This window comes from Eucalyptus grandis, chromosome 10, assembly GCF_016545825.1.
Source record: "Eucalyptus grandis isolate ANBG69807.140 chromosome 10, ASM1654582v1, whole genome shotgun sequence".
Taxonomy (NCBI): domain Eukaryota; kingdom Viridiplantae; phylum Streptophyta; class Magnoliopsida; order Myrtales; family Myrtaceae; genus Eucalyptus; species Eucalyptus grandis.
In genome coordinates this window covers 1,783,100-1,800,152 of record NC_052621.1, presented here as the reverse complement: position 1 = coordinate 1,800,152, position 17,053 = coordinate 1,783,100, and the positions used below count along the sequence as shown (strand labels likewise).

Genomic DNA, 17,053 nt, shown 5'->3' with positions numbered 1-17,053 from the left:
AGAATATTCATTCGGGAAAATTGTACAAACAATCTTAACCTACTATACAAAAACTAATTTAGACCAAAACTTTTTAATTTAACCAATTTAGTTATAAATCTTTCAACGATTTTCCAATATAATTTATCTACCCAATTTGACAATTTTCTAATATAATCCTTTTGACGATTTTAGCTGGAATGTGTTCACATGGCAATTCAATTAGCATCAATTGTTTTGCGTGGCACAATCGGCATTGGATGGCTTTGACATAAACAATCTTTTTGAAAATTTATGATTTTTTTCTTTTCTTTTCCTATTTCTCTTTGCCGGTCATTAGGGCCTGTGATGGTGAAGGCATAAATTGAAACATTTTTTACTGGAGGGTAATACGCTATGGGCTTTGTGCATGTAAAAATCGGTTTACTTTAAAATGATGAGTATTTTTTTTCGTAAATTCAGCAAATATATGGAAGTTCATCGAAGATGATCTGTGTTGTATGTACATGATTGTAGGAAAGTTTTTCGCCCTCTATCTATTTCCAGAGACACCCGATCGTAGAAAACTAGAGTAAGGCAAGTTCTTTAAGATTTACCAAAAGCAAAACTTTTTTTTTCTTTTACTTTCTTACCAAAATTTAAAATATTGTTTGGATAAATTAAAATAATGAAAAAAAAATCAAGAGCTTCAATTACCAAAAGTCGAAATGCGTGAGTGACAATATTCAAATTAAGTAAAGAGCAAAAATTAAAAGTCAGTCTTCGCTAGCTTTTTGGCTCCCTGTCTCTCGTTGATGGACAAGTTTCAAATTATTAACTAATTTTTGATGTCGTCCTCGAACAGTGATTAAAGTCCAAAGTGATCGGAATCAACTTTAAATATTAGAAAGCATTAGAATATGCGAGACCGAGATCAATAAGGGTCCCTCCGAGTTCAATTTTACTATATCTAAATAAGCATCTTAAACCAAAACTACTTTGTTAAGATTTTATTTATTTCACAAAAATTATTAACTTATAAAAAAAATTTCCTAAAATTATGAGCATGTCGTTTTCTCTCACCATAAAAAGAACATGTTCTTTTCACGTGGACGACTTTGATTCACTTGGACCAGTTCACGTTCAAAATGCTGGAAAATAAAATTGTCGTTTTCCATGTGAAAAATTCTCGAGCTCCTCCCGTCTCTCCCCAGTCAAAAACCACGAGCTCTTTGACCCACTCCTTTTCTTCCTTTTTTCTGTCAATTCTCAAATTTCTCTTTGACGCGGACCACGTCAAGCGCCACCAGCCGCGAGAATGACGTGGCACTCGGCCTGTGTCCACGTGTCCGCCTGTCGGATTTCACTGGACGGAACGCGCTCGCGGGTCGACGTCAGCTTGTGGCGAACCGCGATCGCGTGCGGCTTTCGCGTGTCGGCCCGTGCATTCCCCCTCCCTCCACCAACCACCGACCTCCACGTCAGCGCCCTCGTGGCGCTCCAGCCGCTAAACGACAACGGGGCGCGAAATGAGGTGCGCCAGCTCGTGGGGATGCGACCTCCATGCGGACGATCGAGACCGTTGAGCCTGGAAGGAGTCTTGCCACGTGGACTCGGATGCACGGCCCAGGATTATTCCCCGATCCACGTCACGCGAGAATTTAACGCGCGCCTTATGTGAGCCTCGTGGAGGGAGCAAAAGTGCACGTTCCCGCTCGCATTTCGGCTCGTGGCGTTGCGAGCCGAGGGAAGGTTTTATCTTCTGCGCCCGGTTGCAGGAGACGCGGATTGCAACCACCAACAGAATTTCACTTTCTGACGTCATCTTAAGTGGGAAAAATTATGAAAATAATTCAATGAATATTTATTTTTTTTAAATTCACATTCCGAATAACGACATTTTTTCTCTGAAATTGTTGTTTGATCTCATTATAATTTTGTGAATTGGATTGATTCCGATACCCAATCAAAGAGGAGCTTCATTGTTTTGAAAGGACACAAGTGACTTGAGTCCAGCCTTAATTTTAATCTCTGAATCGATTTTTAAATTCTAGCTTATCGCTACGATGCACGGTCAGTAGATAATCCAATTTTTTTGAACCAACGACTTCAAAAAGGCCTTATATTTACTGATAATCTCTCTTCTAAATTTTCCCATTGGCTAGGAGGGAAACGGGTGCACCGAAGCCCAGTGCTCCCGACCGCAGGCGACAGCTCCTCAAGGTCTCCGGTGGATTATAATAGTTTGCGTGGCGTTTACAGCTACCAGGAGGAAGCGTCCCAGTCGCGACATCGATGCTTCCGAATCCATACAAACTCACCTACAAAAACATCAACTCGCGATTCCAAATTCCAGTTCTTGTTCCTGCCCCTTTTCTCCCCAGTCACCATCCATTCTTGACCACCCGTCGATAAAAAGATTAATCCTCGTTCAATCCCGTGCTCCTTCGTTCTCTCTCTCGTTCCCTCCATCACCAACCGCAAGAAAACCACCCGTTCATCATCTTTCCATCCCGACCCAAGAAGCCTTTCCTTTTCCGCGGATCAAGGAGCGGGCAAAGCTCGAATCTTCCGCGGGTTGCCGCTTCTGGGTTCGCTCTTCCTTGCCGCCAGGTGACCGGCGATGGCGTCTCTCGGGGTCCGCGGCGGCGGCGAGTGCTGCATGAGCCGCTTCGATCTCCCCGCCCGCCACATCGATCACCAGAGCCCGTCGAAGCCGTGGTCGGTGACGATGCCCAACGGAGCGAGATCGAGGACCCAGATGCGGCGCGCCGTTTCGGCGGCGGCCCCGATGGCGCCGGTCCGGATACCCAGGAAGCCGAAACCGTACCAGGAGTTCGAGGAGGGCGCCGCGATCGCGCACGAGAAGCTGGACGATTGGATGGAGGACTCGGTGGCGGAGATCGTGAGGAACCTCCGCGGGGCGCCGCTGTTCGTGCACGTCTACGACGAGAACCGCGGCGCCGGCGCCGGCGCTGGCGGGGCCAGGGGCGGCGAGTCGATAAGGCTAAGGACGGAGAAGGGGATGAGGGAGGAGGATTGGGATCGCGTGAGGATGAAGTGGGAGAAGGGGGAGGTCCAGAAGCCTGAAGGCGTGATCTACGTGGAGGAGCTCGAGGATGACGACGAGGGAGGAGATAATGTGACCAGAATTTGGGGATTGGTGGTGCAGGGGAAGGGGGCGAATTGCGGGCCGGCTTGCTATCTGCTCAAGACGTGCCGGGTCGGGTCGGGTTTGGGGGCGTGCAGCACGCACTTCTGCTTGATGAAGGTGAAGAGTTTCCGGGAATCCGCCAGATCGCAGCTCAAGAATTTCTGGTTGTGGTAGGTGTCGGCGAGAGGGGGTCGCGAATGGTGACGGGATGGGGGATGATCGATTCTTTCGATTTCGAATGTAAGCAGCATTCGGTGCAAATCATTGGGGTTGATTGTGGAGGATTCTTTAATGATTTGAGCTTCAATTGTACAGATAAATCACAGAGAACAAAGCGGATTGAATTTTAGTATGATGGCCTCTTGACGGGGCTTTCTTTTCCCCCAGCGAAAGTCTTCAGTTTACGTTGCTGTTGGAGTATTTAGAAATCGTAAATGGTAACGTGCTTACGGCATAGTTTAACGAGTACTAGACTTTGCTTTGTGGCATCTCTGGGAATTTGATCAAACAAGCATAATCCCTGATTTATTGCTCGTTATTCTGCCTAATATCGCTCCTTTGCTGAATGATTAATGTGAATTTTGTTTGATCTCTGCCGAAGTATGATCGGTCGAACCAAATAATCGGCATGAAAACTGAAACTGTAATTGGCTATGGTTAGTACACCTCGTGATCTGATTTCTTCCATACTCTATGATGAAAGTGGTTCGACGATTCTGCCCGTTTCCTGTTAGGATACAGGGCCGAGGATGCCTAAGTGCGCTGAGGTTACTCGTGTCTCCATTGTCTGGGAACACAGGATGACATTTCCTAGATGTTGTATGGCAAATCGTATCATTGTACCTTGAGCGTCGTTATGGATTCGTTTAAACATATGCTTTGCCATTGAGCAGTAAGGTTGCGGCCATTGGCGTGCTTCCCTGAACGTGCAATGATGACAACTTAGGCACAACTCAGGCACAACTCAGGCACTTGGGTGTCACGTTGTCTATAGGCCATATGAACCAGAAATGTTAGGACGTGTGTGTCAGAAAAAAAATGGAGTTTACTAACCTTCATTCCATCTAGCCTCATTTTCGATAGCATCTAAGGATGCGTTTGGTTCACGGAAAACATAATATTTTTGAAAAATATTTTTTGGGAAACCATTTTCCAGGAAAATGGTTGGTTTTTTTTTGTTTGGTGATACGTGACTGAAAATATTTTCTGGTGTTTGGATTGCATTTGAAAAATGATTGAAGATGTAGAAGACACCCACGAAGAGGAAGAGGAAGGAGAGAAGCCAACGGGAGGGGCAAGGGTTGGAGGAGGTGGCGGTGACAAAAGGAATGGGGCGAAGGAGAAGGAGAGAGTAGAGGGGAGGAGAAGTTAGGGTTTACGTTCACAGGCAAAAAATGAAAAAAAAAAACAAGAAAAAAAAAAAGGAAAGATATAATAATAACAAATTCAAAATTTTTAATTAGAAATTATTTTTAATAATAATTTTTTTCATTGAGCAAGGACCTTAAAATATTTTGGAAAACGTTTTCCGGTTATTTCAAAACGGAAATTATTTTCCCCGAATTTAAGCTTTGGAATGAAAACATTTTTTGTTGACTAGAAAATATTTTCCGTTGATTCATTTTCTAAATGAACTAAAAGCTGGAAAATGAGAAAAATGTTTTCCGAAAATTGTTTTTCACAAAACAAACACACTCTAAGTTTCATTGAGATGATTGTTAAATTTGACTCGTCCGACGGAACTGGTCCTCTAGGTCTAGTTCTCAATTCCATCTTGGAATTGGATTAGATTAGGAATCGATCACTTTTACTTGTAATCTCATCTGGTGGTTGGACGATGTCCTTACTGCATCTTTTGAAAATTCATGGTTGATTTGTCTACATGAGAATATTCATAATGTTTTGATTACAAAGGATGATATAGGAAGAGATCGACAAACCATTGACAGTGCTTTAATTTCACGGAAAACACTCTGTTTAAGTGCTGAGCCTTTTACATGTGCAATCGCCCTTTACTTATTTGGTTCCTGAAGAATGTCATTCCTCAAAGACGAGGCATTGGCTCAAAATCAGTCTGGATCTGCTGTTACTGCTGTGCTCATGCATCGGCCTACTTGGTGCAGACAAAGCTATGTCACCTGACGGTCTTGCAAGCGCGTTCAGTTCTTTACCTAGTACTTCTTTGGTGCTCAAGTCCAGCAAAACTGTTCCCTTGGAGAGGTGCTTCCCATGATTGGGGATTGTAGCTACGCATGGCTCGTATTTCTTATGGAAGGGAAGTAGGTTTTTGGCGCGATAATCTACCAGCGTCCCTGTCCAGGAAACCAATGACAGTTCTTGGTCAGCTTTCAAATCTAGACGAATCCAAAATTACGGCACTTGGCTTGACTTCTCTCGCCAGTACCGATTCTCAAAGTAGGAATAGCAATCTACCTGCTCTTGTGCCGGCTTTAACCTTCTTGGCCACCGTGATAAACTTTGAATTCAAACAATGCGGCAACCAACACGCCCGCTCATGCGCTCGGAACCAGGCTCCTTACCTCATTCGTCATGCTGCAGAGGCACGAAAGACATGTCTAAGAACCCGATACGCAATCTCAGCAGCCACTCAAACGTAGATCTCGACCCAAAAACACAAGCATCGGTCTTATAAACTCAGCCCTTCTCGTAGCCGTTGAGTTTTACCTGATCTTCAAACGTACGAATTGGGTCCGGCCCTGTTCTTGTCGGGCTCATCCAACATCCGGGCCCGGACCGGCATTTGAATGGATGGGGGGGCATGCGCGTGGCGAGCGCGCCGTCTGACCTTCTTTTCGTAAGAGGGAAAGAGAGGAGAGAGGGAGAACCGTGAGCCGAACGGGCCCAGCAAAAAGTCCCTCCAAACTATTTGAATTTGAAAGAAAAACAAGAAAGGAGGAAGCGGAAAGAAGACACCTTTGTCTCCGTTCTCTCGTCCCGTTGTCTTTAGCCTCGGATGGTATATAAAAGAAGAGGAAAAGGTAAGCATTAATTAAACTACTATTAAGTTGCGATTCGCTAGCAGTGTATATATGCAAAGAATCGCCGGATCAGACAGCAGCGTCCGTAGGCGCGCTTCCCTTGCGTTTCAAAATCCTAAAGAAAGCATTTAAAGACCAGCAGCACATAAATAAGATTTACCCCAATTGTCAATCCCAGATCTTTCTCATTTTAAAAACCCTAACCCACCATTTGTCTTACCCAAATTCACAGGCGGATTCATCTTTCTCTCGAGAAAGAACCCGCACCCATTTCGAAAGGAGCGAGACTTTTCCAGTTTTTTTCGTCTGTCCATAGTTTTTGAATATACCCAGGAGGAGTTCTTGATTTTTGGTACGAGGGTCGGTGTCAAAGGTCTCGGATTTGAACTGGGTCGGGGAGGAAATGGAGGACCAGTGTGATTCGGGAAGTGTTTCTGATCGGGCTTCGGCGTCGCCTAAATTACTTGTAAAGGTTGGATTTTTACTCATTTCATCTCCTTTTGTTATCGTGGGATCTGTTCTTTTTTCTGTTTCCATATCGCTGATGCTGGCTTTATCAGTCGAGTGGGGAGAAGCGCCATCTGGTGGCTGAGGAGAAACATGAAGTTGCACGCAAGCGTGTCAAAATGCGGGATTTGGAATCCGTGTTGCGTCGCGGAGGTAGAGTCTTGTTCTCTCTTTATTTTGTTATGTACTTGTTCTTTGAATTCAGTGGAGAGATGGGGATTCAAATTTAGGTCTCCATTTGAATGAAAAATCTCGTCTTTCTCTCTTCTTTTTTCTTTTTTTTTTTTTTCTTCCAGTAGTTGTTTAATTTAATCCTCAACATACCTAATGGTTCAAGCTATTCTTATAATGAGTTTCAAAATTACAGGATGCAAATTTTGCGCTTAAACTCGTAGATTGATTATGAAATGCTGCAGACCCTGAGTTCAACTGAATTGCATCTCCTCATTTAATTTATATAGAATTGAAATTTTCTTTCTTTTTTCCTCTGTTGAAGAGGGTAAATGCTTACCGACCCAAAAAACCAAAATAACCAGGTTAAATGCTTAGGCCTGTGCATTTTGAAGTGTCATGACATGACTGACTATATTAGAGATGTGAGGCGATGTTCATACTTATGACAGCATATGGAACCCACTGACGTTCTTTGCATTTTCCTCTATATCAAATGTAGAGATGTGGAAATTGACAGTGTTGTTACTTTTTTGGGAGGTTTTTTTAAATTTTGTGTGCATGATAGTGTACTTGATCTTCAAAATTTGATCCAGGAACTAACAACTATTCTCCAAAATCTGTGAAAGATGAGGGAGGAAAAGTTTCCTCTCGCTGTGGTGAAGGACTAGGCACGTCCCAGGTAACTGAGGAGCCGGTCACCTCTATTATAGATGGTTCTCATGAAGATGAATTTGAAAGAAATATTTCCCCTGTGGAGGGTAATTGTAAGCCTGTACAACTTGATCTTAATACTGAAATTTGCTCCGCCAACAAATTGGAAAGTGATGTCAATTCTAAGCATACTGGAGAAACTAAGGAAACAATCGAAGACTCTTTGCTTAGACAGCATGAGACATCAAGTGATCATCATGCATACTCAAAGGGCCTTGACTTGAATCTCAATGCAGAAGACCTTTCTAGCACTGTGAATCTAAATCCATTTTACCCTTACAAGAATCTTGATCAGTTGAAGCCTGTAGATGCATCTGAGTGTGCTAGCTCAACTGGCCCATTGGAGGAGAAAGATTCATTGAGGCTTTGGAAGGAAATGAAGCAAAACGGCTTTCTCTCGTCCTCTCATGGGGGCATACCAATCCCGAAGCAACGCGGTAGGAAGAGTAAGAATGATGTTCTTAAGAAAAAGCTGGAGCTTGCAAAGAAAGAACAGGTAGATAGGTTCACCAAGATTGCTGCTCCAAGTGGACTGCTCAATGAATTGAACCCAGGGATCATAAACCATGTCAGGAACAGAAAACAAGTCCATTCCATTATAGAGGCATTGGTGAGGTCAGGAAGGGCTGAAAATAGCCATGTCGCGAATAAACACGGTGGTCATTCGAAAGGTGAAATAAAAGAAATTGGTTATGGCAAGGGGTTGGGATGTTCTGATAATTTGGGAGTGCCCCAGCTTTCTTATTCATCTGAAAATGTAGCTCCAAGTGCTTTACTTGAGAGAAAGCAGACCACCGGATTCCCCATGTTGATGATGAACAAGTCTTCAAATTTCATTTCAGAGAATGAAGAAGAAGATAGGGATCTGGGCATGGCAGGAGGATTGTGCAAAAAGAATTTTGTCTCAAACGCCAACAGTTCTAGTCAGGATGATGGATTGGCATTGAGATTGTCATCAACAACAAGTAAAGCATCTGAGATTACTTTTATGTCCAACGAAGACTCAACTGCTTTTAGCAGTGTTACTTCACTTTCTGTTAAAGGTAAGCCTTTTATTGTACATGTTTTTTCTCTGCTTGTTCTAGTGTAATTCTATGTTTTTTTTTAATAGTTATTTCACGGTTCAGTTAATCTATCTTCATGGATGCTATGTCACAAATTTAACAATCCGTATCTTACTTCTGTGTTTTGTTTCTTTCTTTTTTACTTTCTCTCTCTTGGTGGGAATGGTTTTCTTATTAAATTTTTTTGATGGATGGATCATTATGGATGATTCTGCTGTGAAGTTGGTTTTGCATGCCGTTGTCCAGTAAGCTCTGGGTAGTGAAGGGCCAAGCCAATTATTAATATGCACCTTGGATTTTACATTGCTGTAGTAGACAATTTAAAGGTCATTTTAGCTGACAAATGTAAGTGTAATGTTTTTCAGCTGCAACTGTTGCTTCTCAATGGTTAGAATTACTGCATCAAGACATCAAAGGACGTCTAGCAGGTAATACCCCATTGCATGTAGTCGCCAGAGTAGGGTTAGGATCGAAGTTGACTGATTTGTCTAACTAATGATGTGCTCTCTTTAAATTGCAGCTTTGAAACGCAGTAAAAAGAGAGTTCAGGCTGTGATCAACACAGAATTACCTTTTCTAATACGAAAGGAATTCTCATCAAATCAAGAGAATAATCCTTACCTGACCAATAGTCCGATAGCTGACATGCACCTATCGAAATGGAGTACCCTCTTTGGTCAGATGGATAAAGCGCTTTGTGAAGAGGAGCAACAGCTTGTGAGTGTACAACATTCTTCCCGTTGATTGCAAATTTTTCATCAGGACTGATTGTGATTGGAACTTTTAGCGGTCAAGTTCCAACTCTACTATTGATAACTTCTATGTGTCTAGTTGCATCATTTTAGTTCTGACTTCCTTTCTTGTTTCTTTATGTGGTTTTTGACTTTTATGACTCGAGGACTGTATCTGATTGGCACCAGAGTCCCTTTTTCTTTTTGCGGATATATCATCTCTCATTTTTATGACTGTTTTACAAACTCCTCTCTCTCTCTCTCTCTCTCTCTCTCTCTCTCTCTCTCTCAGTTGTGAAGATTAATTGTGTTTCATTATAAATTGATTCGAACCTCTCTCTCTCTCTCACAGTTGTGAAGATTAATTGTGTTTCATTATAAATTGATTCGAACCTCTCTCTCTCTCTCTCTCTCTCTCTCTCTCTCTCTCTCTCTCTCTCAGTTGTGAAGATTAATTGTGTTTCATTATAAATTGATTCGAACCGTATTTAGTGTTGTTTCACTTAATGAATTTTCAGGAAATCTGGCTGAACCAAGTGAAAGAGATGCAATTGCATTGTGAACATGGCCTGCAACATGTCCAGTGGAATGCGCCTCACAGTTCGGAGAACCTGGGAGCTACAGATATTATCTCTAGGTAAATCTTTTAGTACAATTATTTACTAGCTCTTTTAGGGAATCCCATGCAGAGTCCCATGACACTTGTCTATAACGGTTGTAAAGAACATGAATCGAGCAAACAGCTTGTCGGGTTATCATTACTGTTCCTAGAAGTCCCAGGCAGGTTCCACAAATTTTGGTATTCTTCTGTGTTTCGTGCAATGAACAATGCCCGCAATGAATTTCCTTTTGTGAATTTTGTCTTAAAAAATATGGGCTGAAAAGTGGTCAAATATCAGCGTTGATGGAAATCTTAATGGCACTTCTCCCCCGTACTTTTGTCATGCAGTGTAATGCCCATGGTGGCTGTTTGTGATGGATGCTCTGATCTTGTATTATTTTGAGAATCTAGCATGCTTTTTGTTTGAAGCTGTATCTTCATAGGGAGTTTATAAGGGCAACGTTGGTCTAGTCTTCCACATAGAAGATTTCGGGATAGGTATTCCAAGAGCTGTTTTTATATCATAAGCTGCAATTTTCTTGATTCAGACTACGATACTCGAGATTCTGTTGTTCTGTCCACTATGTTACACATGAAAGTAGTTTGTTTTTCCGTGAGATGCCTGATAATTATTTTCTGTGTTTTGCAGATCTAACAAGCCAGACACGTCCGAGAGAGAATTAGCAGTTCGGGCAGCTGCAGCTTCCATCTATTCAACATGCAACTTTCTACTGGCAAAGGAGAACGTCTCCTGCTGTTGATGATTGATCTTCAACTAAAACTCTTCTTTACTTTTTTTCGTTCTTTTTGTATTTGTCCTTCGATCCCTAACTCTGCCCAGGTTATGTTCACATCCTCTCGTGAACCGGCATTGGATTTCATCAAGTTGGGTGGGTTTTTTACTGACTGTTAACGTAACAACAGCAATCTGGGTGACTAACTTCAGGGAGGTGTAGTGTTAGAAGCTGATATTGTTCGAAGGTCAGTCTGTACTGAAGTTTAGTAATACCCTAACAGTGTTCAAGCAATCTTGCTTGGAAGTTGAATGGACAAAGGAATCGAAATTGGATCTTCTTTTGTTGATGAAGATCATCTTCTAACAGCTGAAATATTGTTCTCTTACATCCAGAGGTTGTTGTCAGTTCGAGATCTTTCTTAAGCAATGCAATTTTTTTATTTACTTTTTGCTCTTTATTGAATATTATGACTCATGTAAACACTACTAGAATATAAATTTATATGTTCAGTAATCTCAGAAGCCTAGGATATTCTTTTTGGTTTTAAAATTGAAAAGATAAAAAAGCACATCTTTTTTTTCTCAAGCATGCTCAAACAAGCTGACTTCAGGCGGTCCCAAGTTTTATCAGTAAATCTCACAAGAGCAAAAGAGGAAAATCTCAAGCACCCTCTGAACCTAAAACGTGACTAATCACAAATCATCGTCTTGACAAAACTTTATGTCAAAAAGCATACGCCAGTTTTGTACTAGCATGCACACTAGCCAGTGGTCCTTACAGAATTAAAACCGACAAGAAGAAAAGATACCAGACAAAAATATGGTAGTTACACGGGGCAAAATCAACAACATGAAATTTGTATGTGCAAAGTCATTTAACTCTGTCGCATACACGGGCTGCAACAACGTACATGACCCAATTTGATACATTCCCTAGCAATAAATACACTGCCTCGTGCCATGTACAGAGTACAAAGCCTCTCAAACAGAGGAATACTATAAATTTTTCTTCATGTGTCACGTACAGCAGGCATAGGACTTTGCCAAAATTGCCGATTCTTCACATCAGTGCATCAATGAACTAGAGCCAATTTGAGGTCAGCTTGCATGACATTGCTTTTGAGGAAGAGTCATCTCGGACTTTGGCAAGTGATCGGTACTGCAATTTAACGCTCTCCGCATTATCCAATGTTTTCACTACATACCTGTAAGGGGAGCTTAACGTGTCAATGAAGCAGCAACATGCAGGCAAGAGAATCTCGCTGTTATTTGAAGCATGGAACATTTTCCAAAAGAAAACCGTAGCATGTGCTGAAGAACTTCAATGCTTCCTCTATATGCTTTTTAAACAGAGAATTGATTGCAGATGCTTGGATTACGTGAGTATATCAAGTATGCACCAAACTGAAGAGGGGGGAAAATATAACCAACCATCCATTTAAGCATTGTGTTGTTACGACTGCCTCACGTCCAACAAAGCGCTCTGGTGTCCTCTTGTTACCCTGAATCAATGTTCATCCGTTTACATTTTCTAAGGGTGTTTGCATCGAAAATAATAATCACTCACTTTCTAAAAGACCAAACCTTAATAATGACGCGATCAGTCACGGCAAATGGAAACTGCACACCTCTTCCTCTCATTGTATCCATGAGATTTGAGTCACTGCAGTTACCTTTCTCCTGAACAAAAGAAGCACTCTTAGAAGAAAGGCAAGGGAACATAAGGGAGAACTATACTAACGTACGAGCATCCAGAAACATAAATGACAAGTTACTCTACCCTAGAGAGTGCACAGATTGCATAACTTATGAAATATAAGGGTATTAAAAGACTAAAAATGAGATGAGGCAGGGAGCAGGCAGCAGGCAGTAATTTATGAAACTTATAAACATAGGACTTCCATACAGAACAAAACACAGGCAGCACCACATGTGATGCCCTTGAAGAATTCTATTGCATTGTGTCAAATATACAATGGAGACCGACCTGGTCCAATCTCTCTCTTCTCCTTTTGGTTGATCGGTGGAAGAGCAAGTCCTCTTCCCGGAGGAATGCTTGTACGGCAGCTCGAAGAGCTGCATGGAAGAAAAGATTTAAAAAAAGAAGAAGAAGACATAATCATATTAATACCGAGTAGACACACTTTGACATAAAAAACAGTCTTATGCTATAGACTCAGTTCAGATGCAACTGCAATATATAGGCCCACATATAGTGACACAAAGTAATACTTCAAGCCAATATTTCTTGTAGCAAATTGAATTTGAAGATGCACTCACACACTTCTCCCTTGACCAAACATAACATATATTCTGCATATCAGCTATATATTACATCTTAACTTCCCATATAATATTGAGACTACATCAAATGATAATATACAACGTAATGTCACATCCTTCCATCCACTGGATATTCAATGGGGTCAGATGAAAATTTAACATCTGGATGATAAATAAATCTCATGTTATAACTTGCAAACATGGTAGTATGGTACACAGGTTAAGAACAAGTGATTCATGATCTAAAATTCTCCATATATTTGATATACTTGGAAAAAACAGTTTGTACTTACAGAAATTAGGTAATATTGAGTCTTCTGAAATCGACAGCTGACAAGAGGGACATGCTTTCTGAAGATGCATTATGCAAATCAAAATCAGAATAGTTATTCAGCCACTATAAGAACACTTGAACAACGAAAAAGGAAAAATAAAATAAAAAATGGTACAATAGACTGTGAAGAAAGTCAAGAGTGATTTAGACAAGCTCACATGGAAGGTACCATATACCACATCGTGTGTAGTGAAGGATTGTATTTTAGTATGGACTAATGTGCATAAACACCAGAAAAATACAATCTCCATTCCTTTTATCCCAAATATATTAGGGTTGTGAAGAATAGGCAATAGACAAGATATATTGCTTGAATCACTGTCCTCGATCAAGGACCGGAGTGGGCATCACAGGTTGGGCAAATCAGAAGACACTTTGCCGTCAAGGAATAACAGCTTACAAGGAAAAAACACTTCGATGAGAAATGCCTATGGTAATAACAGCTGTTACAGCAAGCAGCTTGGAATGACACTTGCATGTGTCAACTCCTGAAAACCATAATGCGCTGGTAAGTGCATGAGTAGAATTTTGATTTAACCTAGCAATCTTGAAAAATCCCTGCTACTTCACAATGTGCTTAAGAAACTTTGCTTCTCAGTTGTGTTTATCCATGGACAGATTGCATGCAGGTTGAAATGATTGTCATGCTAAAGGATCCTGGTTGGAAGAGAGGTAGAAGCGAGCAAAAATGGCGTGGTATTGTGGATGCATGTGAATATAAACAACAAAGTCAAGCTTTTCAGTTCTAACATAATGTTAACTTGTCAGTACCCGAACAACATAGAGTACACAACAATCTTTAACTTCCAACACCGGCACCCAAACGTCAGACTATAAGAAATCTAGATTGACGAAATATTCCAAAGAGTATTGCCTAGCAAACAATTATGGAACTCAAATGTGGATGATACATAACACAACAACAACTACCTATAAAGGTTAAACATAGGGAAAGGTGTGGAAAGAAATGGGTCTTGCCAATGCAACATCCGTATTTGCCAATGTCTTATGCATGCTAAGTCAAAAAAGGAAATTCCTGTAAATCAGTTCCCAGACTTAATAGTCCTATCTTATTCCAAAAGAGCCATTCCAACAATCCTATCTGCAATCCATTTCAGAGGAGAGACTCATTAAGTCCCCATATTATCCCATGTGTCAGAATGTTTCAAACTCCAATTAAGATCTCAATCAAAATATGGATATCAAAATATTGAAGAACCCACCATCTTAATTACATGTTGTATTCCACCACCTCCAAAGGAATGTCCACATGGCAATATCATTGCATCTTCCATAAGAGCTCCCCTGCGGTTTTTAAATGAGATGGTCACACAAGATTTTCACCGAGAAAAAAATATGAAATAGAAAATAGAGAACAACCAACAAAAGACACCAATCTATAATCAACGTCAGAGGTCTTTAAAAGGAATTACACAGAGAGGTCATACATCTTCACTCTGATCCCATGCTTTTAGCAAGAGGTACATTCCTTACAGTTTTCCTATCGGAACGGATTACAATTGTTCAGACACAAGTTCACAGCAGAAGAGAAATGCTGGTATACATGCAAGTGCTAGATCGTAGACTTGTTTGGGTTTCAGAAAGTAGAGATGAATGATGTATCAGTAGTTCCATTTGGCAATCGATGCCTTAAGTATAACCTAACTTGTACCAGAGGAACTGAATACGAAAAGCCATGATCTTCCATCTGGAATATGCATAATAATCTCCATGTCCAAGCAAGAGACCACTATTTCACATGAATCTCCATCATCATCCAGGAACCTACATATACCTAGTCCATAAACTGGGTAATCAGCCTAACTTTCCAAAAACAACGTAAGAACAACGTCTCAATTATTAATAATTTTCTCATCACATGCACAATGACCAACCCCAATCAAACTAACCACCCGAAGAAAGGAAATAAAGCTCTTCTGCCACATAAATAAGCCAGGATAAATGGATACGACATTGAACTTACGTCAAAGGGTCCGAGAAGATGTCTCTCAATGAATCTCCTGAATCATTGGTTAACACACCATCCTTTCTTCCGCTAAACCCGCAACCACTGTCCACAGCTACCACATCCTTCTGTCCTCTACCAGATCCTTCTCCTCGCAGATAATTTGAGTAATACAAGTCACCGTCCGGCTCCGCAATAGTGACCGCATTCTCGAAATTCCCAATTCGCAATCGCTGCTGATGAATCTCGCCGCAGCTCCCTCTCGCGTCGCTCCCGATTTGTCCACAGTTGCCATCGTTCACTACGACTACTTCTCTACCACACCCTAGAAGAAGCACGAAAAACAAAAAAAGCACCACTCACGATCAACACAGTAAAGGAATAAAAAAAGCTCCGAACTTGAGAACTTCAAGCGATACAAGCTCGAAACTTGGAAACCCCGTCAGTCACTTACCGAATAAAGGCCCAAACTTCGTCTTCCCATTGCTTAATTTGATCACCCCACCACCGCTATTGCCTTTGTTGTTACTACCACCGCCGTCCTTGTTAGAATTCGCACCATCCCGAGCCCTATTCGATTCCCCACCAAACCCTACAAATCCCCCTCCTCCTCCTCCTCCTCCTCCTCCTCCGCCTCATCGTCATCCTCGTCCTCCTCGTCGTTGCCCTCCGAGCCATCGGCGCTCGAGTCGTTGTTGTCGGACCAATTCCGCGGCGCGCCGCCCGCGTCGGGGCGGGGGTCGTTGGCATACTGTCCGTGCCGGAACTCGGCGGGCTGGGGATGGGTCTGCGGCTGCGGCGGCGGCTGCGGCGGCGGCGGGGGGTGGGGAAGTAGCGGGATTCGAGGAAGGAGGGGGATTTCGCGGGGCTTGGGGACCGGGTCGCCGCCGACGACCCGGCTCGGCGGGGCGGGGCCGGAGAAGCGGAGGGCGGGGTCGTCCTGGAAGAGGAGCTGCGAGTTGAGGCCGACCGGAGGCGGGACCAGCCCCATTTCGTCGCCGGACATTTTCATCCGCTAGAGAGAGAGAGAGAGAGAGAGAGAGAGAATCGATGGTTCTTCTTCTTCGCCTTCCCGAGACCGAATTTGCAGGCGAAAGCAGAAGCTTGGGCGAGCTCGGGGATGGTGGCGTCAGCTAATTGAAGAAATAAAAAAACGATCTTTTTCGCGGGAAGAGAGAGAAAAGAGAGAGAGAAAAGGGCCTGGAGATTCCACGTTGCCGCGGCTATCGGAGCGTGTTCTTTTTAAGGTCGTTTCCTTTCCCGACCGCCGTCAGATAATAATTGAGAAAAAAACAGAGGCGATTAGCTTAGTAAGTTGAATTTTTGTATCCTAGTTACGAGAAAAAAAGGCCGTAAAGATTAACGACCCCGTTGTGATCTGAGGATCCGGCCGACCGTAAAATTATCTACCTTTTGGCTCGTGGTATATATTGATAATTATCCAAAATTCACTGATATAGAATATGCAAAAGAATTGAAATTGTTCGAATCATTTAAAACGGGTGGATACTGGGTCCGATTCTCAGTTCTAAGCATAAAATTGTTTGTCTACCCATAAGGACCAGACCAAATATATAAAAAAAAATATACATTTAATTTTTTAAGAATAATTTCTAATCAAATAAAAACCTCCGAAAATCTTTAATATGAAATTCAACATCCATTAACCGAGTATTTGCCTTATTCCACTCTTATCACATATAAGTCATCTTTCTATTTCTCACTCATGGCCTTGACTCTTAAGTTTAACTCCCATCAACTCACGATGTCAGCTCTCAATTATTAATATGAGTCTAATTTTTCTACTAATCTTGCAATTGAGAAGATGGGAGTTC

General features: G+C 42.0%; 3 protein-coding genes across 4 annotated transcripts; 2 read left to right on the top strand and 1 right to left on the bottom strand.

Moving 5' to 3' along the window:
• Positions 1-2,212: 2,212 nt before the first annotated feature.
• LOC104420986 lies at positions 2,213-3,645 on the top strand. The gene has a single exon (XM_010032782.3). The coding sequence runs from the start codon at positions 2,582-2,584 to the stop codon at positions 3,284-3,286; it is 705 nt and encodes a 234-aa protein (XP_010031084.2). The 5' UTR covers positions 2,213-2,581; the 3' UTR covers positions 3,287-3,645.
• A 2,468-nt stretch (positions 3,646-6,113) lies between these two features.
• Positions 6,114-11,093, top strand: LOC104420985. Of its 2 annotated transcripts, none has more exons than XM_039303528.1 (7): positions 6,114-6,583; positions 6,672-6,771; positions 7,419-8,546; positions 8,933-8,995; positions 9,088-9,284; positions 9,817-9,935; positions 10,549-11,093. In XM_039303528.1, exons 1-7 carry the CDS (start codon positions 6,515-6,517, stop codon positions 10,658-10,660), a joined length of 1,788 nt encoding a protein of 595 aa, XP_039159462.1. In that variant the 5' UTR covers positions 6,114-6,514; the 3' UTR covers positions 10,661-11,093. The 2 variants fall into 2 exon arrangements, with proteins under 2 accessions (XP_039159462.1, XP_010031083.2); XM_010032781.3 differs by having other exon boundaries at positions 6,116-6,583; positions 7,386-8,546.
• A 337-nt stretch (positions 11,094-11,430) lies between these two features.
• LOC104420984 (U-box domain-containing protein 62) lies at positions 11,431-16,444 on the bottom strand. Its single transcript, XM_010032780.3, is given in 9 exon segments — positions 11,431-11,840; positions 12,067-12,137; positions 12,220-12,315; positions 12,623-12,711; positions 13,212-13,269; positions 14,476-14,557; positions 15,237-15,543; positions 15,673-15,818; positions 15,821-16,444. Coding segments are annotated over 9 exon segments (1,362 nt in total). The 5' UTR covers positions 16,210-16,444; the 3' UTR covers positions 11,431-11,716.
• Between the last annotated feature and the right edge of the window lie 609 nt (positions 16,445-17,053).

What these genes read in the sequence shown, in the direction of transcription:
- LOC104420986 (XM_010032782.3), top strand. Translation starts at nt 2,582, where the DNA reads ATGGCGTCTCTCGGGGTCCGCGGCGGCGGCGAGTGCTGCATGAGCCGC.
- LOC104420985 (XM_010032781.3), top strand. Translation starts at nt 6,515, where the DNA reads ATGGAGGACCAGTGTGATTCGGGAAGTGTTTCTGATCGGGCTTCGGCG. An exon ending in CGCCTAAATTACTTGTAAAG is followed by an intron (nt 6,584 to 6,671) that starts GTTGGATTTTTA and finishes TGGCTTTATCAG; the next exon opens with TCGAGTGGGGAGAAGCGCCA. An exon ending in TACTTCACTTTCTGTTAAAG is followed by an intron (nt 8,547 to 8,932) that starts GTAAGCCTTTTA and finishes AATGTTTTTCAG; the next exon opens with CTGCAACTGTTGCTTCTCAA.